Source organism: Vulpes lagopus, chromosome 12, assembly GCF_018345385.1.
Source record: "Vulpes lagopus strain Blue_001 chromosome 12, ASM1834538v1, whole genome shotgun sequence".
Classification (NCBI taxonomy): Eukaryota; Metazoa; Chordata; class Mammalia; order Carnivora; family Canidae; genus Vulpes; species Vulpes lagopus.
Window position 1 is genome coordinate 40,651,932 of NC_054835.1, and position 24,892 is coordinate 40,676,823.

General features: G+C 55.9%; 2 protein-coding genes across 6 annotated transcripts in view; both read right to left on the minus strand.

Annotated features, from left to right (window-relative positions):
* The window catches only part of ZNF385C (zinc finger protein 385C), a 28,849-nt gene extending 6,202 nt beyond the window's left edge, over nucleotides 1-22,647 (minus strand). For all 4 annotated transcript variants that reach the window (XM_041726143.1, XM_041726141.1, XM_041726142.1 and 1 more), the window contains exons 1-3: nucleotides 22,398-22,647; nucleotides 2,539-2,684; nucleotides 602-712 (exon numbers count right to left, since the gene is read on the minus strand). In XM_041726143.1, the coding sequence (XP_041582077.1) occupies nucleotides 602-712; nucleotides 2,539-2,684; nucleotides 22,398-22,647 (507 nt within the window). The remainder of the gene's footprint in view (nucleotides 1-601; nucleotides 713-2,538; nucleotides 2,685-22,397) is intronic.
* On the minus strand, nucleotides 3,485-12,250 carry C12H17orf113 (chromosome 12 C17orf113 homolog). Of its 2 annotated transcripts, none has more exons than XM_041726138.1 (3): nucleotides 11,967-12,250; nucleotides 6,622-7,358; nucleotides 3,485-5,566 (listed from the first exon to the last, which is right to left on the minus strand). In XM_041726138.1, the coding sequence occupies exons 2-3, from the start codon at nucleotides 7,162-7,164 to the stop codon at nucleotides 4,082-4,084; spliced, it is 2,028 nt and encodes a 675-aa protein (XP_041582072.1). In that variant the 5' UTR covers nucleotides 7,165-7,358; nucleotides 11,967-12,250; the 3' UTR covers nucleotides 3,485-4,081. The 2 variants fall into 2 exon arrangements, with proteins under 2 accessions (XP_041582072.1, XP_041582073.1); XM_041726139.1 differs by lacking the exon at nucleotides 11,967-12,250 and adding an exon at nucleotides 11,573-11,945.
* Nucleotides 22,648-24,892: the final 2,245 nt, after the last annotated feature.

Below are 24,892 nucleotides of genomic sequence, written 5' to 3' on the forward strand. Positions count from 1 at the left end.
GGCCAGAATGAAGCTTCTCCACTATGTAGGGATAGGTTGTGGTATAAAGGTCAGTAGGCTGACCATGGGGTCAGCCAGGCCTGGGTTCAAACCCCAGTTCGGCTACTCACCAGCTGTGTGGCCTCAGACAAGTCACTTAACCTCTCTGAGGCTGTTTCCTCATAAGAAAAATGGGGATAATAATAGCACCTCTTTCCATCTCACAAAGTATCATGAAAACTAATTAAGGTGATGGGCATGAACATATTCAACACATTAGCTCTCGGATGCTTTAAGAACTCAGCTCCAAACCAGGCCCCTGGGACCCAGAGCAGGGAAGGGCAGTCTTCTCTCTGGCAGAAGGATCCAGAACACAGGAGAGAAGCAGAAGGGAGGGAAATGGAGTCCCCAGGGCCACTAGAGATGAGGTAGAAGAATTTGGAGAGAAGAGAGGGCAGGATGGGTAAAGGACTGGGAGCGCCCCTTCTGCACCCAGAGATAGGAAATACAGAGCCCAGTCCCTCTGCCAGTCCTATTCCTTCAGGAAAGATCCCAAGAGCCAGTGTCCAGCCCTCTTCCTTCCCAGCCCCCTCCCCAGCCTGTTTCCACTACTCCCTCTCACCGCTGAGTTGAACCTCAGGTGACAGATGTTACAGGAAATGAAGAGCTTCTTCTTCAGAGGGGAAGGGACCCCAAACGTGTGGCTGATGACAGCTTTCTGGATCGGGTCCATCTGTGAAGGGGGTGGGAGGGCACAATAACTCTGGGGTCGGCTCTGGAAGTGGAGGCAATACACAAAGGCCAAAAACTAAAGACTATTGAGGAGGGCAAGCATCAGGACACAGGAAGAACTTCCCCATCCTTGTGGATAGAAGACCCACAAAACGAACAGTCTCTTCCCTGGCTGACTTTCTCTGTTCGCCTGGGCTTCTGCCTGGAGGCAGGAGGATGGCCAGGGTCACCTCCATGATCATGAGAAATAGAACCATGTCCTGATGATCACCTTGGTATCTCTTGCTGCCCCTCTGGTCTCTGGGTTGTTTTTTATCCCCTCGTTCACAAGAATCATAACTATTGGAACAGAGCTGGGGGCAGGGAGAAGTAGGGAGGGGACAAAGAGTCTATGTTGGAAATCCTCTTCCATAACCCAGCCTTGTGCTGGGCCCCGGGGGCTAGAGGAGAGACAGCTTATCTTATCATCTCTGCCACTGTCACAGGGCCTGAGAGGGTGAGTGAGAGCATGGCCAGGGCAGGAATGGGGCCGAGAAGGGGCAGGTGGCAACACATGGAGGCCACTTCCATAGTAGGATTATTTCTTTGGAATATTAATTTATGTGTTTTTTTCCTTTTCCTTATTTTAACTTTTCTTTTTTCCCTTCTATCAAACTAAGCCTTTATGTTCCCTTTTCTCAGAGGCTGCTTACTGGTCTAAAAGCAGAAGTTGTCTGGGTTTGCCTATCAAGAGGAACTCTCCAAACCTTCCTAAGAGAAGAGAGGTTTTGAGAGGAAAGCATGGTTTCAGAAACTTCCTTGAGCACAGAAAGAGGTTCTAACCCTCATCTCAACCTCACCAGGCCAGAATAGTCTACAGGATGCCCCACGATGCAGGCAACCAAAGCCATACTAGCTTCCAAGGGGCCGTGGACATGGTGTGTCAGCGAGTGATAGAAGGGACCAAAGAACAGGAGAGCCTCTCCACATGGCTCTCAAGCTCCTGCAGACCTTTGGGTGACCCGTAGATTGGAAAGAATGGGACTCTTAAGGGCTACTGTGACTGAATTTCCCACCATCTTGTCAGGATGGAGTAGGGCTCCTTGATGATTACACCTGATGTTTCAGAATTAAAGAAAGGGGGGTACATCTTCTAGCTCATGTAGCGAAGTAAAATTCATGCTCCCTACACTTGTCATTCACACAGATGCACATGTGGAAATACAGACTGAGAGTCCATGGCAGTTACAATCACAGAGCCATGCAGAAAGATACACACCCATACGCGTACAAATGGCACATTTCCACAGACAAATTCACAATCTCCCAAACCACACACACACACACACACACACACGCACGCACACACAGGTCAGACACACACAAAATACGTACAGACTTGACACAAAGACGCAAAAGAAATCTCTCAGAGACACAGGTACATACATTAACTACATACAATTACCAAGGCACAAAGAATTTGTTTATAAACACACACATCCACAAGTAACACACAAAGACATTTACAGACATAAACTAAAACTGAGAGCACACCCCAAATGCACACAGACACGCACAGATCACCCATAAATGTCCCTATGCAAACACTCAAGGGTAACCTCCAGGCTCCAGGCCCAGCAGTTGTTATTGGGGTGGGGGTGACACCATCCCCATTCCTTGGCCTAAGGGAAAGCCGGCCTGGGGGCCCTTGTCTGGGGAGTGCCTAGTCACTCTTGGGGATGTTGCTCCTCTGGATACCCAGCTTCTGAGAGCCAGCCCAGCAGCACCCACCTTCCCTGCCCACCCCCAGGCTCGGCTGCAAGCCCCCCACCCACCAGCCCCCCATACCGTGCTGAAGTTGGGGGTGAGACTGAGCGGGGTGGCGCCATTCAAGTGGAGGGCGAGCAAGTGCTTGAAGTCCAGCGGGGGCTGCAGAGGCCTGGCAGGCAGGGGCAGGGAGGCCAGCAGGGGGCTGGGGGCACTGGAGGCCGGGCCTGCTGCAGGAGGAAGAAGGGCAGGGTCTGAAATGGGGGAGCCACAGGGCTCGCATTGGCCTCCATGGCCAGGAAAAGAGGCTGATGGGCTTCTTGGGCATGGGGCCAGGGCAGAAATCTTGTCTCCGTCCTCACAGAGTAGCACTGGCTAAGCCCCAGGGGCACTCCCAGCCTCTTCTCGCCTCAACTGGGGGAGCAGAATCAGGGAGAACATCATTCTCAGTTCCCAGTCCCGAAGGATGCCCCTCACATCCCCTCCGGAGGCAGCCTGAGGGCCCCAATGAACCCTAACGGAGAGTCAGGCCAAGGGAGGGGACAGAGGAGTCCTGACACACACACACCACCATGGAGACTGTGTGATGCACCGGGTTTCCATTTATTGCAAGTCAAACCCAAACCCAGGAGGCCTGGGGAAAGGCCAGCCCCCCTCCCCTCTCACTAACTGCCCCCCCTCCTGATCCCCACATCATGTACAGCAAGGCTGACAGAAAGAATGGCAAACCCATTGGAATCTGAAGGGATGTGTTCCCCTAGCTCTGTTGAGGCCCGACTCCTCCCAGGAGGCAGAAAGCCCTCCAGCCCCTGGGTCAGGCTGGAGGCTGGTCCTCAGAGTTGGCCGGTCCAGCCTGGTGGTTTTACAGTCTTTGGTCTTAAAGGTCTGAGGCAAGGGCAGGGGAAGGCTAGGAACTTTGGGCGCAGCCAGACTTTGAGGAAGAAAAGAATTAGAAATAAATCCAGTCCATTGGGACTTTCCTGGACCTTCTCATTGCAAAACGTAAGAAGTCCTTTTAGATTTTGTGTTAACAATTTTCAAGATAGGTTTATTTTACACTTACAGATGTATATGTCTATATACACAGCCATATGCAGAAGAACCCCAGGCAGCCTACCTATCAGTGGGTAGGGGAGGGAGGGCACCACTACCTCCCTTGAACTGGTAGCCCGTGCACAGAGAAGGTGCCATGCTGTGTGTCAAAACCAAGGAAAGTCATCTGCTCTCCAGTTTTGTCTGAGGAGAAGATATGCTGCCAGGAGGGGAGCTAAGAGCCAAGAATCCATTCTCCTTTCCCTCAATCCCTCAATCCCTGAGACCCAGTCTTCCTCTCTCCCTCGGACCAAGACTCCTCAGCTTTTCTAGGACCCCAACCTGGGCTGGATCCAGAGGGGAAAAGGTGAGCTATTCCTCAGCAAACTCTGGCAAGGGCTGGAGCGATGTGGAGGGTGCCCCCAAATCTAGCATCTCTGCCAGCTCGCTGCCCAGGCTCAGCGTGGAGCGGAGCAAGCACCCGCCAGGGCGGTGGGAGGCCACAGTCAGGCGGTCAGCTTGGCCAAATCCGCCTTGGCCCCTGGAGGGCCCAGGGCGCCCGGCCGGCGGGGCGGAGGGAAGGCGGCCGCCCTCACGTGAGCTGCGACCCCAGGAGCCCCTCCGCCCACCCGCTCTCCAAGAACTCCGCGGCCAGCGCAAAGTCAAACTCGTGCAGCGGCGGCCCATCCACGGCGATCTTCACCGCCGGGCCGCCCCGGCCTTCCCCGGCCCCGCTCGGCCCCCACCAGCGCAGCTCGCGGCTGCGGCCCACCTTGTCCAGGAGGCCGGCGCCCGCGGGCAGCGCCAAGGCCAGCGCGGCGAGGGCGGCGAAGTCCGGGAAGAGCTCGTGCAGCTCGGAGCGCGCGCACGCTAGCTTGGCGCACAGGGCGCGCGGGCCCAGCCGCCCCAGGCTGCGCACCACGCGCTTGAAGAGCGCGAAGTCGCCCAGCGCCCGCTGGCGCACCACCGCGGGAGCGAAGGTGCGCAGCAGCACCCGCAGCGCCCCCTCGCCGTGCGCGCCCAGCTCCTCGGGTGCCTGCGGGTAGCCGCGCGGGTCGAAGATCGCCGCGAAGGCGGTCACGGCGTCCAGCGAGGGCCCGGGGTAGGAGTCCCACAGTCCCCTCCGCATGGAGTCCAGGAAGGCCCCCCGCAGCCGCTCCAAGCCCCGCACGGCGGCCTCAGAGTAGCCGAGCAGCTCCACGCCGCGGTAGGTGCAGCGCCCACCGCCAGAGTCGGGGCAGGAGGAAGCCAACTCCTGCAGGAAGCCCTGGAGGCGCGCCCCACCCGAGCTGCGTTGTGCTTGGAGGGAGGCCGCCGCTGCCATCACCAGGGGCTGCAGCAAGGCTAAGTCTGGCTCTTCTGGCTGCAGGACAAGGGGGAGCTTCTGCACGGTGGGCAGAGTGTCCAGCAGCAGGTAGGTGAAGGCCACGAAGGTGAACTGGCGCAGGGCGAGAGCCAGTGGCCTCGCCGTAGGGGAGGTGGGGGCAGAGGCCTCCAGTGTGGGCACCAGGCAAGGCCAAGCCTCAGCCACTGCTTCCACAATAGGCAGCAGGGACGCCCAGGGCACTGGCCGCGGTCCTGCCAAGTCAATAGCTGCAAGGTCCAGTGCTGCCCGGAGCTCCGGGACCGTGTGGGAGCTGGGGCCACCATGGAGCCGGAATAGGGCGTCCAGCACGCTTTCGTATTCACTTAGGTAGGCAGGGGGCTCGGGATCTGTCCGGCCAGGGAGGCAGTGTAGCTCGGTGAGCAGTGGGCAGGCAGCCCGGAGTTGCGGGCTCACATGCCCAAGGCGGTCACTGGGGAGGCTCGAGCTGAGCCAGGCCAGCTTGGAAGCAGACACGCCGAAGGCCTGCAGGATGTCCAAGAGTTGGGCAGCAGTGGCCTCACCCTCCTGTAGCTCCACACTGCCCAGGAAGGTGGTAGCCGGCTGGCCATCACAGGGGGACACCGAAGTGGCAAACAAGGCCAGACTGTGGGACTCAGGCCAGTCCCTGGTCTCATCCAACACCAGCCCCACATACGGGGATGCCTTCAGGCGCTGGCAGGCCTCTGTGTGCAAGACACTGGCAATGGCCACCTGGGACAGCCAGGGAGAGAAAGGGAGGGACAAAGTTAGGCTTGTCCTGAGCAGGGGAGGCCTTGGGGGCAGACAGACCCATCCTGGCTTTGCTGCTTACTGGCTCTGTGACCTTGGGCAAGTCATTTCACTTCTCTGAGCCTGAGTTTTCTCCGCTCTGAAATCAGGCTACTACCTGCCTCTCAGCTCCTTAAAAGGTTGTAGTCAATTATAAATGTAACTTTTTGTTACACTGGCTGTGCTTGTGAGTGTAAAGATGCTTGAGGAACTATAAAGATTCTGCAGCATTTTGTGTGTAGTTTCGACAGCATTCCCCCAGCTCTTAATCCTGGGGCTCTTCCTCCACTTTGCTGCTCGGGGATTAATTGACAGACATGTTCCCTCCTAGTTACATAGAGCCCCAACTGTATGCTCAGTTTGTCCGTCTGTCATCTCTCTCTGTAGGATGAGATCTAGCTCCCCTCACCCTCATGCCACTCCCTAGGACTCACACAGCTGGTACCTTGGACAGAGCTGCAACTCGCACGCCCCAAGGGGCCATGTAGGTGGTATGGGGCTTGATGAGGGTCAGTGATACCCCAAAGGGAATGGAGAGGCTGTGGGTCTGGTCTTCATGGCATGAGAGCACAGGGACCTAGCTTTTCAGAAGTCACAAATCCACATTTTTATATGTAATCTCTCTGGTTTTTGTGTTTTGTTTTTTTAACCTGGAAACTAACTTAGGTTTTCCAAAAGCACTGTGAAAACCAACAAAATACATCTGTGGGTCAGTCAAGCCCCCAAGGTGACCAGCTTGCACCTCTGGCCTAGGCAGTGAGGGAAAGCCCCCATACCTCCGAGGACAGGGCCTGGTCTGGCCTCTTTGTGGCTGTGCCCCCAGCAGCTAGCCCAGGGCCTGGCACATAGTACGCCTCAGTGAAAGATTCTGCTGGGTGAAGGTATGAATGAAGTACTTTGGCTGCTGCCCCGGGGGCCTGGCATGCTGGCACTGCACCCAGACCAGCTCGATGTCCTCCCTCCTCAAGCCCTCCCCCACACCTCTGGCTGCCACCCACCTGCATATCCCTCACCCGCCTGGGGCTGTAGTAGTCACCATGCTCTGTGCCCAGCAGTGCCTGGCACAGGTTGAACCTCTGCAGCTCAAGCAGGGCAGAGCAGCGGTCGTCGGGCACGTCCTCCTTGGCCATGCAGTACACCGTGGTCAGCACGGCCACTTTGGCGGGGTCCACCTCCACCTTGACGCCCCTGGAGGTGGGGGTGGTCTCCAGGTCTGGGTAGGCCCCTCCTCCCTCAGCCTGACCCTCAAAAGTGGGCTGGCCCCGGTTGACCGCCAGAGCCTGGCGGTGGGCCCCCGACATGACATGGCGCAGCAGGGCGTGGCGCTGGAAGTTGTCCGTGCCCACCGTGAAGGCATTCTCGGCCTTGCCATGCTTGTTCCGCACCAGGGCCTGGCGGCACTCAAGGCAGAACATCAGCTTCCGCTCGTAGTCGAAGTCCAGCCAAGGAAACTCCTCCTTCCAGTGCTCATTGAAGTAACGCTTGCACTTCTTGTTGGAGTTGGAGGCCTCTCCGGCTGGTTTCTTCCCTGGGGGCACCATTCCTGCTCGAGGGGCAGGGCACCCCCAACCCCCACCCGAATGCTCTGGGCCCCCAGCCTCCCCCTGCACACAGCAGCACCTCCCTTGACAATGGAAGCTGGTGGGGAGGCTGGAGGGGAGCAGCACGCCAGGCTAATGGGGACCATCCATCTAACTTAGCGGGGGAAGTTTATTCCCGCGCCGCCGGTGGGAGACTGGAGATGAAAGAGACAAGGGAGAGGTGTTAGGGGGCCCACCGTGGGTTCATGCTGCCCGCAGAGCACTCCCCAACTGACGAATGGACTAGACCGAATGGGGAAGGACTACTGGGAATGAGTGGAGTCATGCAAAGGGCCATAGAATTTTATCCAAAGTTGGGACGGCTTAGGGGCCCCAGCCCACTCTGAGGGTCTCCTTCCAATCAGGGACAAGGCACTGATTTGCTTTGATTGTTGAAGTATGTGAGAACTCAGCTCTGGAAAGACTGGCATCATCTGTCCAATCACATTTTATATGTGGGGGCACTGAGTCCAGGTCCAGGACAGCAGTTCTTAGGGCTCATGAATGATCTGTGACTGAACTAGAACTGAAATTCAGACCTTGACTCCTCATTTAAGGGATGGCCAGTCTCTCCAGTCCACAATCATTTATTTCATCAGAATGAAGTTAGCACAAAGCTGAGCTCTCAGAGCCATGGGGCCAAGGAATGGCATTTGTTTTCTCTGGATCTCCCTTCCCTAAACTTACACACGAGTGCATTCACACACACACATAGGCACCCCGATGGTGTGGTTCTGGGAAGGGAAGCCCAGAAGTGGGGGCCAGGCCCCAGACTGAAGGAGCTAGCTGGTTGCCTGTACCTTGCTCACTCTTCTACCACCCCAGGCACGAGGCCAGGTGAGCCGTTCAGGACCAGAAGGCCACGTCCAGCCAACGGCCAAAACTCCTTATTATCCCTCAACCTGTCCCCTAAATGTCTACTACTAACAGCAGCAGTGACCACCATTTGTCAGCTAGAGACCGAGTCAGGTCTTGTGCTAAGGACTTTGCAGTGACTACATGAGAAGACCAAGATTACTCTTGCAAGTACTCTCTGAGGGTGGTATCATTCTCATTTTGGAGAAGAGGAAACCAAGGCTGGGAGATTTTAAGTGCCTTGCCCAGGGTTCCACAGCAGTAAGTGGGTGAGACAGAGTTAGTATCTACGTCCACTTGACCCCAGAGGCCACGCTGAGACTCTAGTCTGCACTATCTCACCTGGATTATGCATCTACCTCCACCTCTGCAGTCAGCCCCCAAATTCATCCCTTGCTCAGCATCCAGAAAGCAGGTTCACACACGGATCGCTCCCTTGCTTCCACCTCTTCCCTGGTATCCTAAGTAGTTGCCTGAATCTACGTACCTCACCATGAGCCAGCGAGGCCCTCCCCAGCCTCCTGCTGCTCCTGGCTGCAGGGCCAGCTCCAAAGGTTTACCATTCCCCCCACACACCCAGCTGTTACTTTGCTCCTGCCTTCATCCTCTGTGCCTGGAATTTCCTATCCCTCCTCCCTGGCTAATTCCCATGCATTCCTAGAGAGCAGCTCTGCATCCCCTCTGCCACCCTGATTCCACCCCCAACTCCGGCTGGTGCCTGTCCTCTAGTATCCCATACTTCTCTGTGTGTGGGTAATACAATATGGTAAACCCAGGGATTCTCTGTGTGTCTCTGTACTTGGTTCCTGGAAGGCGAAGATCACGTTTGTTCATTTTTGGATCCCGTACAGGGCTCAGCATGCAGATGCCTTTTGGCAAAAGTGTGTTGTTTAAGAGAATGGAAAGACAGATTTGGGCTGTATGAAAGAATTTCCTGTTTCTGAGGCTACTGGTTAGATGACTGTGCTCTGGGAAAGCAGGGACTGTCTTGTCCTCCTGATAGACATACGTAGCACCCTTCAAGGAACCTAGCACTTAGTAGATAAGTAAAACGAGGGCAGATGAACAGAATTCCAGGGGCAGCCTGTTCAGTACAAGGGAAGTGCCAGATGCAGTGAAACTCATCAGTTCTCTTCCCTTAGATGCCAAGTGGCATTTGGTACTGCTCACCTCACACTCCTTGAAACATGCATTTTCCTTGGCTTCTAAGACCCTACGTCCACTGTCCCCATCAGCACTCCTCGGCCTCTGATGTCATCCCCTCCTCCTCTTCCTAACCTAAAACTGTCCCCAAATTTCAGAACCACCTCTGCTGGTCACCCTGAAATAACCCCAGCCCCAGCCACTCCTCTAGGCATCACACCTCTTGAGCTAATCACTTTTGTGGCTTGTCTAGATGGAACTATCAGTCTGTCACTACAAATATGCTCCTTTCCTAGTCATCCCCAGCTCAGGAGACACATGCTTTCCTAACCCAGATGCTCTGGCCAGAAACCTGCCCCTCCAGCCCCTGCTCTCTTCTACATTGTGGATCTGGTCTATCCACAGGCTCTCTGAGCTCCACCTCCACCATCTGCCCATAACTTGTGTCTTCTCTCTATGCCATTGCCACCAGCCTCATCCAGGACATCCTGCATCTCTTGCCTGGACTATGGCAGTCACTTCTGGATGGCACTCTGAGTTTCCACTCTTACCCCTCTCTGAGCAGGTGGAGGGGGCTTTTGAAAACATACTGCTCAAAGCCCTCTGTGACTGCTTGTTCTCTGAGGCCAGTGCCAGGATCCCTTTCAGGGTCAGCTAGATGCCCAGGCATTGCTGACCTCTCTGGTAGCCACTTGTGCCTCTCTCCCCTTCCAGCTACACTAGCCTTCCCTCAGTTCCTCCAGAGTGCCAGGTTCCCATCCCCAAGGCCTTTGCACATGCTGTACCTTCTTCTAGAATGTTTCCAACTCCTCTGGACACTGCCTATTTCACTTCCCCTTTGGTCCCCTCTTCCAAGGAGACTTCTTTATCCCCTCCCAGGAGATCCCTTTCTTTTCTGTCACTACTTTTTCTGTTTGTTTCCTCCATTGTATACCTCGGGGTTTACAAATCTTATTTTCTCCAATTTATATTGCTTGGCACTCTCTCTCTCTCTCCTTCTTCTCCCTCTCTCTCAAGAATGCAAGCTTCTTGAGGGCAGGAAAGGTAACTAACTTAACATCTGAACCTCTGAGAAGGAATGCTGCCTGGCACCCTGCAGGTGCTCCACAAAATTTGGGGAGTGAATAAGGAAGCACCAGTTTTCAAACAGAAAGAACAACGGAGTGGGGCCTTGGGCATCTGTTGGGTGGCTAAATCAACTGCTTTTGACCTTTCCTCCCGAGATCCCATGATTCTGTGACCCTGTCCAGTCCACCACCATCCAAAGGATCTTAGGATGGAGAGAAGGTGCAACTCCAAGGGGGTACCCTTCAGAAGTTTGTCAACTCCTTTCCATATACCTAGAAACCAGCTATCCTGCCCTATTCTGCAGAAGAATAAAATTACTATGGGACCTAGGATTTATTTTTTTTTTTTAAGATTTTATTTGTTTATTCATGAGAGACACGGAGAGAGATGCAGAGACACAGGCAGAGGGAGAAGCAGGCTCCATGCAGAAACTTCACATGGGACTTGATCCCGGGACTCCAGGATCACGCCCTGGGCTAAAGGGGAGCGCTAAACCACTGAGCCACCCAGGGATCCCCAGGATGTTTTTGATTAAAGAACAAAAGAGTAGGCACTCTGGGAGGATGTATGGAAAGATGGATTCTAAAACAGCACTGTCAGGGCAGCCCCAGTGGCGCAGCGGTTTAGCGCCGCCTGCAGCCCAGGGTGTGATCCTGGAGACCCTGGATCAAGTCCCACGTCAGGCTCCCTGCATGAAGCCTGCTTCTCTCTCTCTGCATCTCTAAGAATAAATAAATAAATAATTTTTTTAAAAAAATGGCACTGTCAGATATGGTAGGTAGTAACCACATGTGGCTGTTTATAATTAATCAGAATTAGAAAAACATGGGACACTTGGGTGGCCCAGTGGTTGAGCATCTGCCTTCAGCTCAGGTCGTGATCCCCGGGGTGCTGGGATGGAGTCCCTGTGGGGAGCCTTCTTCTCCCTCTGCCTATGTCTCTGCCTCTGTCTCTGCGTCGCTCATGAATAAATAAATAAAATATTTTTTTACAAAAAAAAAAAAATCAGAAAAACATTTTAGAATTCAATTCCTCAATCTCACTAGCCACATTTCAAGATCTCAATTGCCACATATGGCTACTGGCTATCGTAGTAAATGGCTCAGACAGAGGACATTCACTTCACCCCAGAAAGTTCTATTGGACCGCACTGCTCTAAAACAACCCAGCCGAAGCCATGCACATTCCTCTACCTCAACCTGGGGGAGCCAGGCTAGCTACTGGGGTGGGGTGCAAACAAAAGGTGACCAGGAGGGCGCACCTGCAGACCCAGGTCCCTCACACCTCTGGGCACCCTGCGCACCTGGTGGTGAGCCGCCACAACTGTGGGGCCCTGGGGTGACTGTGTGCCGGCCGCCCTGGCAGGTCAGCCTCGAGCGCTCCTGCGGCCCCAGGAGGGCGTCCGCAGCCTCCGCCCAGAGCCCCTTAGGGAGGCCCCAGGGGGATCCGGCTCTGGGCGGAGGCCGAGGAGGGAGGTGGGGGCTCCCCGCTCGTCCCGGCCGGGACGCGGAGGGCTGGGGAGCTTCCTCTGGGGGGCGCGTGGGGGGAGCCCTCGAGGTCCCGGAGCCCCCCCCCAGCTCCGCCCGCGCCGCGGCCCCGCCCGCCGGGCCCCCGCCGGCCCCCCGCGCCCCCGGCCGGAAGCTCCGGGAGGGGGCGCCCCGCCCGGCCCGGGCTCCGCGCCAGCCGCACACACTCACGGAGCCTCGGGAGCCACCATCTTGCGCGGTGGACGCTCTGGCCGCGGGCTCCTCGGGCTCCGCTGAGCGACAGCAGCCACTAGCGGTGCCGGGGCGCAGAGGCGCCAGCAGCCGGCGAGGGCCGCCCTGCCCGCGCCCCGGGGCTCGCCCGCCGCGGGGACGGAGAGGAGACGGCCCAGGGCTGTCCCGCCAGCGCGAGGGGGGCAGGCCCATTGCTTCGGCCCGGCCCGGTGCCTTCCCCGAGGGGCTCCCCGGGGCGAGCTCCCAGGGGCGAGCCAAACGGAGCGCTGGGAGGCCCCAGCAAAATGCTTTGGGATCGCAGAGGAAGAGGGGGCGGGGGGGGGGGGCGGTGAAGCCGAAGGTCTGCGGGGACAGTGTATTAGGTTAAGTGCCCGACAAGAGAAGTTTTACCAGGGAAGACATCCCAGGCGGGGGCACGCAGCAACCCTGGGGAAGCTGGAAGTACAGTGCGGTCTGCAAAGGTCAAGGCGGGGGGCGGGGGGCTAGGGGAGGCTGCTGCGGGAAGCCTCAGAACTCCTGGCCTGGTGGGGAAGCTCAGAGAGTGAGCTGGGAGCTCAATTTTTAATCTAGTGAGTTATTTGTAATGGGAATACTTGGATCCGGTGGGGGATGGGTGCTGGTGGAGAGAGGCCTGATGGCTTCCTAGAGCTCTAAGATGCACAGGAGACCCTCACCCCTGTGTGGGTTCCCAGGAGAGGGGAGGGCGTGATGGAGGAATGTGGAGTTGTGGCAGACCATCCCTCCCAGACCTGGGGTCCAGAGGCCTGCCCTGGAGCTCCAGGGACATTGAACTCTGAGGCCTTGGGCTGGACGCTTACCTATAAGCCTCGGTTTCCTCCATCTGTTAAGTGGGAATTAAGGCTGGGTGAGGAGGAAAGGGCAGGGCAGGATGGGTCTGAGGAAGAAATGAGCTAGGTGTGGAGGCCATTTAAAAAGGGGCCGCCTGGGCAGCCCTGGTTGGCTCAGTGGTTTAGCACCGCCTTTGGCCCAGGGCAAGATCCTGGAGACCCGGGATTGAGTCCCACGTCAGGCTCCCTGCGTGGAGCCTGCTTCTCCCTCTGCCTGTGTCTCTGCCTCTCTCTGTCTCATTAAATAAATAAAATATTTAAAAATAAAAATACTAAATAAATAAATAAATAAATAAATAAATAAATAAATAATAAAAATACAGAAGTATTCAAAAAAAGGGGGGGGGGCGCCTACCCAGTGGCGCAGCAGTTTAGCGCCGCCTGCAGCCCGGGGTGTGATCCTGGAAACCCAGGATCAAGTCCCATGTTGGGCTCCCTGTGTGGAGCCTGCTTCTCCCTCTGCCTGTGTCTCTGCCTGTGTGTGTGTGTGTGTGTGTGTGTGTGTGTGTGTGTGTGTCTATGAATAAATAAATAAAATATTTTTTAAAAAGGGGGGGCGCCTAGGCACTTGGTGACTTAGTCTCCCTTTCCCATCAATATAGTCACTCAGAAATGCCTCCTAGCGGCAACCCCCCCCCCATTGGATTACACTCTTCTCCCAAACAAGGCCTAGGCCACACGTTGATTTGAGGTCAGGGCGTCTCCAGTGGTTTCTGGAAGCTCCCCCAACACCCTTCACACAGCACTGCTCTGTACCACCCACCGTCTGCTGCTGACATTCACCATGAACCCTGGCCCCCAGGGCTGCTGGGATGACGCATGAGTCATGGCACATGCACACACACGAGATTGCCTGGCTTGTGGGTACACTCAAATGAAAGGAGACACTGCAGACCCTAAACCTGTCCCAGGATGGGACCGCACAGCCCCACACCCATGAAAAGTTCAGGTATGGGGGGGGAGGGGTCTTCTGTGATGGCATTTTGCAGCACAACACCCTGGCTAAGTCCCTCCCTTCCCCACTCTGACCAGGGGTCCACAGCTGGGACCCACAGCTCATTGGAAGAGGGTGGGTTGTGGCTCTGGTCAAACATAAACATACTAAACTGAGTAGCAGAGAAAAGGCCACCCCCTGGGGTCCAACTGAGGCTGGGGCACAGAGCAGGTGTCTTATGAATTAACTTCACTCTGGCTGCCACCCAAGGGAGAGGATCGGGGCAAACCACAGCCTGCTGTTTTGCCATTGCTTGGAAAGATCCACAGGAAAGCACAGGAACACACACCCTGAGATCCATAGGCACCCACATAGATGGCAACAGGCACAAACACCAAGGCACACACTTACACACATCCCCTCATGATGAGACCATGTAGGCACATTGATGTGTGCATATACAGAAGTGGTACCCATGCAGAGATGGACAGACACCCACACCGGCGGGGGGCAGAGAAGGGCCCAGAGGCTACGCACAAGCATGCACGTACACATAGACAGGCAAGATCAACAAAGACACACTCAGATCATATATACCCAGGGGGACAGACACAGGAGGGCACCCGGACCTCTAGTAAGGCATATACAGATAATCGAAACCACAGACAGGCAGCGGCACGCACCATCACAGAGACACGTATATACAAAGACCTATGTACAGACGCATATGCCCAGAGATAGGTGTATGCACACACCCTCCCTTCCAACATGAAATGCATCAGATAAACACACAAGCTCATGTCGCCAAACCCAGAGTCTCTCTCTTGCCCCATCACAAGTCATAAAGGCAGATGGGAGGGTCCTCCCTGAGGCACACACACATCTCAAATAGTAAGCTGCCCATCTTATCACAGATGAAACCAAAACTAAAGGAAATGGGAGTCTAGGAGGAAGACAGAGCCAAAGGTAGGGAATGGGGGGATTGATCTGAGATCTCCTTGCCCACTCCCCAGTCAGCTTAGAATTTTCACCATGGCCAGAGGGTGCTCCCCACATTCTCCAGAGCCCCCTTCCTGAGCTGGAGGGAGACCCCCAAGACCAGACACAAGAAGAACTCTACCTCCAGCCCTTGCTTTTATGGAAGGGGTTCCCAAAAATACTTCTGAAAAGGTAATGGCTGTCTCCCTCAAAGAGTGCCAGACAACCCGTGTGTGGAGAGGTGAGCCCGGAGACCATGGATAAAGGTGGGGGGCAGAGGTGTTAACCCTAGGGCAGTGGCTGGATCTCAGATAGGAGCTACCCAGATTTCTGCCCCTCTCTCTCTGTCCACTTCTCTCTCTCTCTTTCTCTCTGCTGAAATAATGACTCCCTCTTCAACAATCCCTCTGCCCCACCTGCCACAAACCTCCTTGGAGGCTCCTGGCAGTCCCTTGGAGGCAGCTGAAGGTATGATTTGATACAAGGAGCCTCTGGCACAGGCTCCTGCAATATGCATCTGGCCCAAAGTGTAGCACACCTCCCTCAGGCAGGGTGTACCTCCTGTTTCCTGACCAGTCCTGCCCTCACCCCCACGCCCACCTCTGTTCCCGGCCAGAGTGGGGGCTCCCCTGCCCGCCCTGGACCTGGGAAAAGGTACCAAGAGTCAGCTAGCTACCAGAATCTCTCCACAGACAACTTTTGGGGACCCACAATAGCAGCCAACGTTTGGGCAGGGAGAAGAGAGACCCACCCTCCTGGGAGCCCCCTCCCCATGCTCTGGCATCCTCAGCACTCACCCAAGAGCATTCTCCGCCTTCGCCTTCGGAGGCACCGCGGAGCGCCGTCTGAGGAGCGAATGAAACCAGCCAGAGAGTGACAGAGGGAAGGGGTGGGGATGCGAGGGACAGGAGGGGAGGGCGGAGGGAGGGACTCCTGCTGGAAAGCAGCGGTGGCAGGGCCCTTTCTCGCCTTGCCTGGAAGGAGCTGCCAGGTTCCTGGTTGCTCCCATCCCAACCAGGGTGGAAGGCATAGAGCACTTCCTGCCCCAAGGGTGGAGGATGGGGCAGATGTGGGGCCTGGGGGGGTGGTGGATATCCATCCCCCTCCTCCCCAGAGTCTCGGGCTAGTGTATCCTGTACTTCAGTGCAGAGTTGACCCTGCCTGTAGAGACCTCCAGAAAGGAGGGGCTACCAGCCCCTTCTCAGTTTGCCAGAAAGTTCTTGCTGAACTTTAAAGCCATGCCTCAGGGTTTGCTGCTGCAGGAGCCCTCATTCCTACCCAGCCTTGCTCCATCCTCTGGCCCATCGTCCCCTTACATTTACCTCCTTTGGCTGAAGGGGAAACTGGCCCAGAAAGGCCTTACCACTTCATCCCAGAGCACTGGCCATGGTGTTGGGGGAAGGGAGCCCCAGGCGGCTTGTCCCTCTTAGTCCAGTACCAGGGCCATTGGACCTACTACCTGGGCAATGCCTGGGGTGGGCAGTGCGGGCAGGGGGGTGGTCATTTGGTCAGCTAGAACCTTTCTGACATTACTCCCCTGCTCCAGACCCTTCCCTACCCCCCTAGTCTCTGCTTTCCTCCATTGGCTCCTTCTTCCCCCTCCTCTTCCTGACTGTGGGCCAGCTCTCTACTCACCTGAGCACCTGGTGACTGGGAGGGAGTGGAATGGGGGTAGGGGGGAGGCAGCCAACCCACAGCTGGATCCAGTCTGGCATTCCAAGCCCAGGCCCAGCACTAGCCCCCCACCCCCCCAGCATCCTGTCTCCACCAGACAATAACCTGTAATCTCTGGAGCAGCCAGTACAGCCCGCAGAGGGTCTGGGGAGGGGTTGGCAGCAGCAGCTCCTGAAAACAGGTTTGTTAGGAAGAGGCTCTGGGGGGACGGAGGAGTTGCTCGTTTGGGGAGAGGAAGGAAACTCAAGCCCACGGCTAATTAACCCACCCAGACACAGATGGAATCTTTGTCTTCTTGAGGACAGGGATCTGAGCTAAGCCCCCTAATTCTCTACCCAGACAAGCTTGCATTTCCAGGTGGTCCCTGGGAGGGAGGAGTGTCTGATGGTCAGGTTCGCCCCTGGGGGAGGAGGATGTGATGGTGGTCCAGGGAGAGTGTCACCTGCCACTGGCGGAGTACAGCAGCAGTCTAGACTGTGTATACCCAAGGGCAGGCACCTAGCACTCTTGGTTAGACTGCAAGAAGAACTTACCAGTGGCATTCGGGGGAGCCCAGTTTCTCTGAAACATGCACCCAAAGGTCTTGGGATGGACTGAGGGGCCCCGCGGAGGAATCAGCAGCCAAGGGAGGTACTGAAGCGATTGGGGGGACAGGCTGGAGGCCTTCCAGGGCTTCCTGATGGGACTGAAATTAATCCATCTGCGGGGAGTGGGGGGTGAGGAGCTCATCAAACCGGTGACTCAGGCGTGACCTGAGCTCAAGGTCTTTGATCTCTGGGGCTCAGAATGCAGCAAGAGGCTTGTGCAGTCAAAGACTCTAAGAGGAGATGGAGGGCCTGATTAGAACAGGAGCTGGGGGGGCGGGATTTGAGGGTGGGAGGTGGGGGTTGGGGGGGACAGCCTCCACCTACCACTCTGATGCCTGGCCACCCCCAAAGCACCTTTGCCCTGAAATCCATTACCATCAGACTTCATCTGTGTTCTCCTGTCCCCCTTAGAGTCTACTCTGCACTCCCCACCCAAGGCCCCCCTGACCCAGTCAGAACTTAAGTCATTTTCAAAATCCCCTTCTCTCTGCTCTGGTGTCATGTTGCAGTATGGTGGTGGTGGGGGGGGGGGGGGTTGCAGTGAATTGTATGGCTGGGTCAGTCCAGCCAAGAGAAGGGAGAGGGGAGGGATTGGCTTCGGGAGGCTCCCTTCCCCTCCCCAGCCAGGTGAGACCAAGTGGGAGATGGCTGGCATCTCCATTTTCCAGTGGAGGATACCAAGGCACAAGGCAGAGGAGAGCCATGGGTTCTGAGTACTGTGGAATCATCTGGGAGCCAGTCTGCCTTCTCTGGCCATCCCTCCCCAAGGTCCAATGTCTCTTAATATATGCTGCTCTCCTCAGCAGCAAGGAGGGTAGGATCAGGGAGTCAGACACGCTAGGACCTGAACCCAGCTCTGTGCCTTTGGGTATGTTGCTAAACTCTCTGAGCTCCAACATCCCAATGTAAAGTGAGAACTGAGTGCCAGCATCTACTCCAGGTGTGGCTGGGTGAGGAGGGAATGCCTTGCTGCACATGGAAGTGCTTTCCAAGCAGTTTGGGTACTAAGTGGATGCTTCTCCTGCCCTGGGCTGGCCCAACATCCACACTAGAGGTTGGGGCTAAGAGGCTTGAACCAGTAAACCTTTGTGTAGGTGTTCAAGAACCACCTAAAATTTGTGTGTGTGTGTGTGTGTGTGTGCACAGGCATGTGTGTGATCATCAGTAGGGTCACTGAGTTCAGCCTTATTGGGGTGGAGGTGCCTGGTGCCCACAGGCCCCACCCTGTGAGGGGTGGAGGAAGGGCAAGGGGGGGTGGGGAAAGGTGGCTCAAGACACATACACACATTCCTGCAGAATGAAAGGGCCTGCTGTGTAGGAGACAGATAAGGTGGAGGGTGGGGAGGGGAAGTTGGGGAAGTACCTGCAGGAGGGAATTGGGGAAGTGTGGACATGGGCACCTGACATTTCCCCATGCTGTGCCCCCTCCCAGGTGTTCCAGGCTCACTTAGGTATGGCTGAGTGAGGAGGCCTCTGAGAAGAGGGAAGAGTCCCCGCCCCCCCCCTCCTACGGATGGCCTCAGGGGCGTGAGCAGGAGAGGGTCCTCGCCTCACTGCCTGTGACGGCCTGTCACCCTGCAAGCCTCCAGCCCCACAGACCCCTAATCAAAGTGACAGCTCCAGGGTGCCTCCCAGAGCACCATCCCACCCGCACACCACCTTCAGCAGCCTGCCAACAAACGAGTGGTCCTCCTAGCTGCCACAGACCTGAGACCTCACGTGTCTAGTGTCTAGCAACAGAGCCCTGTGGTAAAGGCTCCTCATACTTTGCCTCATGGCTCTTGAAAGTTTACTGTGACTCTGTTGTTCAGAGGATGAGGCTGCCCCGGTCAGCTGCACCCTAAGGGCTCTCTGCTCTGGCCCAGTACCCACCAAGTGCTGGGAGAGGCCTGCAGCATGGCTGAGGTCCCTTCACCCCCACTCCTAACCCCAGGGCAATTGCTAGCATCTTCTTGTTGGGGCTGCCTCTCCCAGCCCCAGCTCTCAGAGAGCCCAGGAGACAGGAGAAATCCATGGAAGTGGGTGTTGGGGGGTCATGGCCTAGAGTAGCCTCAGAAGTAATGAGGCCAACAGCAAACAGGTTCTTGGCTGCAGCCTCCAATTCCAGGGTTCCCAGAAATCTGAGGGCCCTTCACCCTTGCACTAGGCATTAGTCATCACTCTTTCATGCTCCCACAGTGCTGCTCACTCCCTCAGCAGGGCTGTTAGAAAGGTCTGCCCCCCCCCCAAAAAAAAAGAAAGGTCTGGCCCCAATGCTGTCTCCCCCCTAGACCATTATACCCAAAGGCAGGCACTGAGTAGAATCCTGGCTCAGACCAGCACACGCAGAAGACTGGAAGGACAGTGACTCACTTCCCATTTAATCATCTGGAGAGGAGTAGCAGGCATCATGTCTCCTGGTGTCCCCACAACCCTACCCAGAACTCTGGGGATGAGGACCGTGGGAAGAAGGAAGCCCCACGAAGGGGTCCCCCTTCCCTTGGGCAGTCTGTCTCTGGCCACATCTGGTGCTGTGGCCTTTGCTCCTCGCACGCACATCGCCTGCTCTCTCCAGGTGGGTATGGTGGGTGAGAAGGGGAAGAGAGAGGCTTGTACCACAGGGACTGCTGCCCAGAAGCAGGGCCTGAAGAGGCCACGTGGGGCAGGGGCGGGAGGGTGGGCAGCCAGGCAAGACTGGCCTTCCCCACCTGGAGCCATCCTGGGCACCTTCCTCTCCACATCGTCCAGTCACCCAGTCCTGCTGGCTCTGCTACAGAAAAAACCCCAGAACCTGTTTCCTCCTTCTTCTCTTGCACCCCCAAGTCTTACCCTTCCCCCATGCTAGAGACATCTAGAAATACAGACAACTCCTGCTCAGAGCCCTTCAGTGACACTTACCACCTTTGGGACAAAGGCTAGACACCCAGCCTGGCTGTGAGGCCCTCATGGGTGGTTCCTGCTCAGCTTCAACCACAGCCACACACCCAGCACTGCCACCGCTCCCGGCAGGCTGCGGGCCTCAGGCCCCACGGCATTTGCTCTAGCTGTTGCTCTGCCTGGGATTTCCTTTCCATCTCTGAGATCCAACAAGTGACATCAGTGTCACTTCTCTGAGGTTTTCCCTGACTTCTGCCAATTCCCTTCTGCCTCTGACTTCTCCAAGCACCGTTATTCTATCATAAATAAATAAAAATTAAAAAAAAAAAAGGGATCCGTGGGTGGCACAGCGGTTTGGCGCTTGCCTTTGGCCCAGGGCGTGATCCTGGAGACCTGGGATCGAATCCCACATCGGGCTCCCGGTGCATGGAGCCTGCTTCTCCCTCTGCCTATGTCTCTGCCTCTCTCTCTCTCTCTCTCTCTGTGACTATCATAAATAAATAAAAATTTTTAAAAAAGCACCGTTATTCTTACGTATTCTTCGAAACCCATTATGATCTTGGACAAACTTGTCTGCGTGGGTCTTCAGACAGCTCTTTCTTTGACAGGCAGGTATGCCACCTTTGAAAAATATGAATTCCCGGGCAAATAACTGTATGTCCTCAGTTATATGCAGAATCTAAAAAAGCCAGTACCATAGAAATAGAGATTACAGTGGTCGTTGCCGGGGGCTGGTAGGTGGGGACAATGGGGAGATGTTGGTCGAGGGGCGCAGACTCCCAGCTGTAAGACAAATAAGATCTGGGGATCAAGGGACACCTGGGTAGCTCATTGGTTGAGTGTCTGCCTTTGGCTCAGGCCATGATCCTGGGGTCCTGGGATTGAGTCCTGCATCAGGCTTCCCACAGGGAGCCTGCTTCTCCCTCCACCTATGTCTCTGCCTCTCTCTCTGTCTCTGTCTCTCATGAATTAATACATAAAATCTTAAGAATAAAAAGATCTGGGGATCGGATGCACAGTGGGGTGACTATAATGAACAATACTGTATTACCTACTTAAGTGGAGAGATGTTAAATGTTATCAACACACACATGATCATAATTATGTGAGGGGAGGGAGGTGTTACCAAACCTTATGTGGTAATCGTCCTGCAATACATATGTGTAGCAAGCATCATACTGTATACCTTAAACTGACAAACGTGTCAATAATACCCCAATAAAGCTAGAAAAAAGTAAAAATACGAATCCTCCAAACAAACTGTTCTATAGCTTGCACAGAACTGGTTTCTATAAATAGCTAATGAATGAATGAGTGACTTTTGAACACAGACATATATACACACACGCACACACTCCAGAAATATCCATACAGTCAGATACACTCTTCCTCAGAGTCACACGCTTGGTGTCCAGCCCCAAGCGCTCAGGTGGAGGAGCTGGTCCCAGCATCAGGCCATATCCTGCCTTTGCTTATGCAGTGACTTCTGCCTGCAGTGTCCCTTCTTCCCAGGCCCCTGTTCCCAAAGCTCAGTGTGGCCCCCTTCTTCCAGGAGGCCTTTTCTGGCCTTATCCCCAGTGTATAATCACTATTTCTCCCTTTGTATCCGCATGTGGCCCCCACAACACTCTTCTGTTCTTTTTGTGTCCGCCTCAGACCAAAGACATACTCCGTCTCGGAGCGGGATGGTGAGGAATAAGATGAGAATTTGTCTCCAGTTCCCAGGGAACACAGTGGGCGACCCCTGAGTATTCACCAAAAGAACAGGCTGCCTTGTTACAGAGTTCAGAGTGTAGCCCTCTGGCAAAGCTACCAGCCCAGGCTGCAAAGTAGGCTTCTGGTGGCTACTGTCAAGAACCAGGTAGAAGTTCTGGTCCTGACCATCTCCCACACTGGGCCTGGTTCTGAACCTGTTTCCCTTGCCAGCCAGCAGCCTGCCTCTCCTTGTTTTCCCCATGGCCCCTATATGCCTGTCAGTTGGAATCACCCTCATGAATGCATTCACCCATTTCCCCCAGAAATCTGCCCTGTTGCCAGCGGGCCCCTTCAGTGCTCATAGCCAAACCTCTGCAAAGTCACCCTAGCCAGGGAGAGGCAGAAATCCTGGCCAGGAGTCCAGCCTTCAAAGGAAGAGGGGCTTTCCCTGTCCCTCAGCAGGAGTGTCATATACCTTGCTGACCTTCAGAGACTAGAGCAGGAGCCCAGGCTACCCCTGATTGGAAAGACTCTCCATGCCAGGGGGCTTCAGACTGGACAAATGTTTTAGGAGTCCTGGCCCCAAGAGACCCCACAGGGAGAGCTCCCACACCCCAAAAAGACCTGAAGAGAAGCCCTCAGTCCTGAAGACCCTCAGATCCTGAGAGACCCTATGGAAGGTTGTCCAGATGTATCAGGGGGACTTGTGACCCTGAGACCCCATTGAGGGCACCCCAGACCCAAGACCCTCCCCAGAGAGAGGCCACAGACCCAGAGCCTATCATGGGGCCCAGAAGAAGCCTGTGGGAGCAGCGTCCCTCTGCCCCTCCACACTGACCTGGCCCTGTGGGGGTCTTCCCCAAGCTGAGCTGCCGAAGCCGCCGCTGGTGGGCGCGCCCCCCACAGTGCACCTGGGCCTGGGCTGCTGAGTTCAGCTGGATGTTGCAGACATCACAGAGAGTGTAGGATGGCCGCTTCCTCTCCCGCTTGGGCTTAGGCGGTTCTGGGGGCCGAGGGGGGCACTCCGTAGCTCCAGATGTGGGGGGCTCCTTCTCACCCGGGGGAGAGGGACTCAGTGGCCGCTTCATACCTGAGCAGATAAAGAGGGAGACCAGTAAACAGGCTGAGTGTTGTGAACACACAGAAGGAGCAAGAGGAGTTCAAGTCATGGAGACACCTGCGCCCTGTGTCCCAGGTGAAACTCCCCGGCTTTTGAACATTCCCAACACAAGGGTGGCAAAAGGGAGTATAGCAGGGTCCATTTCAAACAAAGCAGCATTAAAACACAGGGACAGGGAATCCCTGGGTGGCTCAGCGGTTTAGCACCTGCCTTCGGCCCAGGGCGTGATCCTGGAGTCCCGGGATCGAGTCCCACGTCAGGCTCCCTGCATGGAGCCTGCATCTCCCTCTGCCTGTGTCTCTGCCTCTCTCTCTCTGTGTCTTTCATGAATAAATAAATAAAATCTTTAAAAAATAATAAAAATAAAACACAGGAACATCTGGAAGAGTGTCACATGTGTCCACACACCCAGAGGCTGACACCTGGGGGCTTGGCCACAGAGCAAAGCTCAGAGAGGAAGACTTGGATTTGGGGGGCCGGGGGATCACGGAGGAAGAGGCAGCAGTGAGGTTAGGGGAGTGACACTGGGGGAAGCCAGGGCCCTATTCTCAGCCCCACAGCAGGCGCTGACAGTCCTGTGACAGGCAGGCATGTGGCGCTTGCTGCAACCACTAGCCAGAGGGGTGAGTGCAGAAACCCTACCTCCCTGTGCCCAGTGCCTGGCCGGGTGACATTCACAAACACTGACAGTGTGTGAAGCCATCCCCACCCCTGACCCACGTGGCTCCAGATGTCCCTTGCTGTGTTGGCCACCCAGGCCGTGGCAACAGTTGATATTTTCAGTAGCAACCTGGGCCCTCCTGCCTGTGTCTGCTGAGCACAGCCTCTTCTCTCTCTCTCTCTCTCTCTCTCTCTCTCTCTCTCTCTCTCTGTCACTCACACACACACACACACACACACACACACACACACACACCACCCCTCCAGACCCCTCATCTGCCACACACAGATGTCATCTTTCCATTCCAACTCACTTCTCTGGAACGTTCCTGCCTGACTCCTCAGCTCTGACCTGCGCTATTCTGGGGTTGCCAGCTCCCTTTCTCACACCGAACTGTGTTCATTTTCACTTCCTGGGCCTGTGTGCCCGCTCCCTGCCTGTGCTGCACACTGAGGGGCTTCTTGCAGGCAGGGCCTGAGCCTCGCTGGCCGGGGCTGTGACTTCCTCACAGCCCGCAGAGGAAACCCCCCCTGGGGACACCTTGATTTTGGACCTCTAGCTTCCGGGACGTGAGGCAATACATTTCTGTTGTGTAGGCCACCTGGTGCGACGGTCCTACGAAACTGCTACCTGCTGGCTTTCCTGGGTGCCTGAGCGCGGCGGCCCGCGAGCCTGGTGCCCCGGCGAGGATGCAGTACCAGCGACAGCCTCCAGGTGGCGCAGCGAACAGCTCGCGGGAAGCTAAGAGCTGGAGCTCCGGACCCCTCCCGGGAAGGAGGACCCCGCTCCTCCGCTCCTGGGGCAGGCAGGCTGCCACCCCTACCCCGAGCTCCGCCAGCCTCCCGGGCACTGTGTCTGGGGTCCAGGGCACAGTTCTGCCCACAGAGGGCACCCTGGGAGGTCACTCCCATCACCTTGTGAGGGACCCCCTCCTCGGCTGAGTCCCCACCTACATTCTCCACTTTCTCACCTCTAGGTGGAGGTTCTCAGAGTCACATTCCTGCCTGCATGAGTCGTCCCCCACTCTGGCAGCAGGAGGAAGGACCAGGGAGAAAGTACGGGGTGCAAGTGTTTTAGGAGGGGGTCCAACGTGCCAGTGGGGAAGAGGCTTCAGGGGCCTGAGATTTTCCTGGCCACCCCTAGGAGGAGAATGGCCGGCCCAGCCAGGGAGGGGACAGGGGGATTTTGAAATCTTGGTGCAATTTATGACAGGCAGGCTGAGGACATGGCCCAAGAGAGCCGACAAATATCTGCCGGGGGCTGATTAAACCTCTGTGATATACAACCTCTGGGCTCACAGGGCCTGCCTGGATTCCGGGGCTAATTGTGTTCCTCTGGCCAGGCTGCTGGCCTGCTGCAACCTGCCCTGCCTGACCCAGCCTTCCCAGCTGTCCCCTCAGGAGCCACACCAACCCAGCTAAGCCATGATTCCCAGCCAGAAAATGTGGAGGAGTGGACACTTTTGAGGGCACATACACATCTGTCTAACCCCTGCGGTTAGCATCAGCAGGCCAGCACCCCCTGTCCTGGTCCCTATAAAGAAGCAGGATGA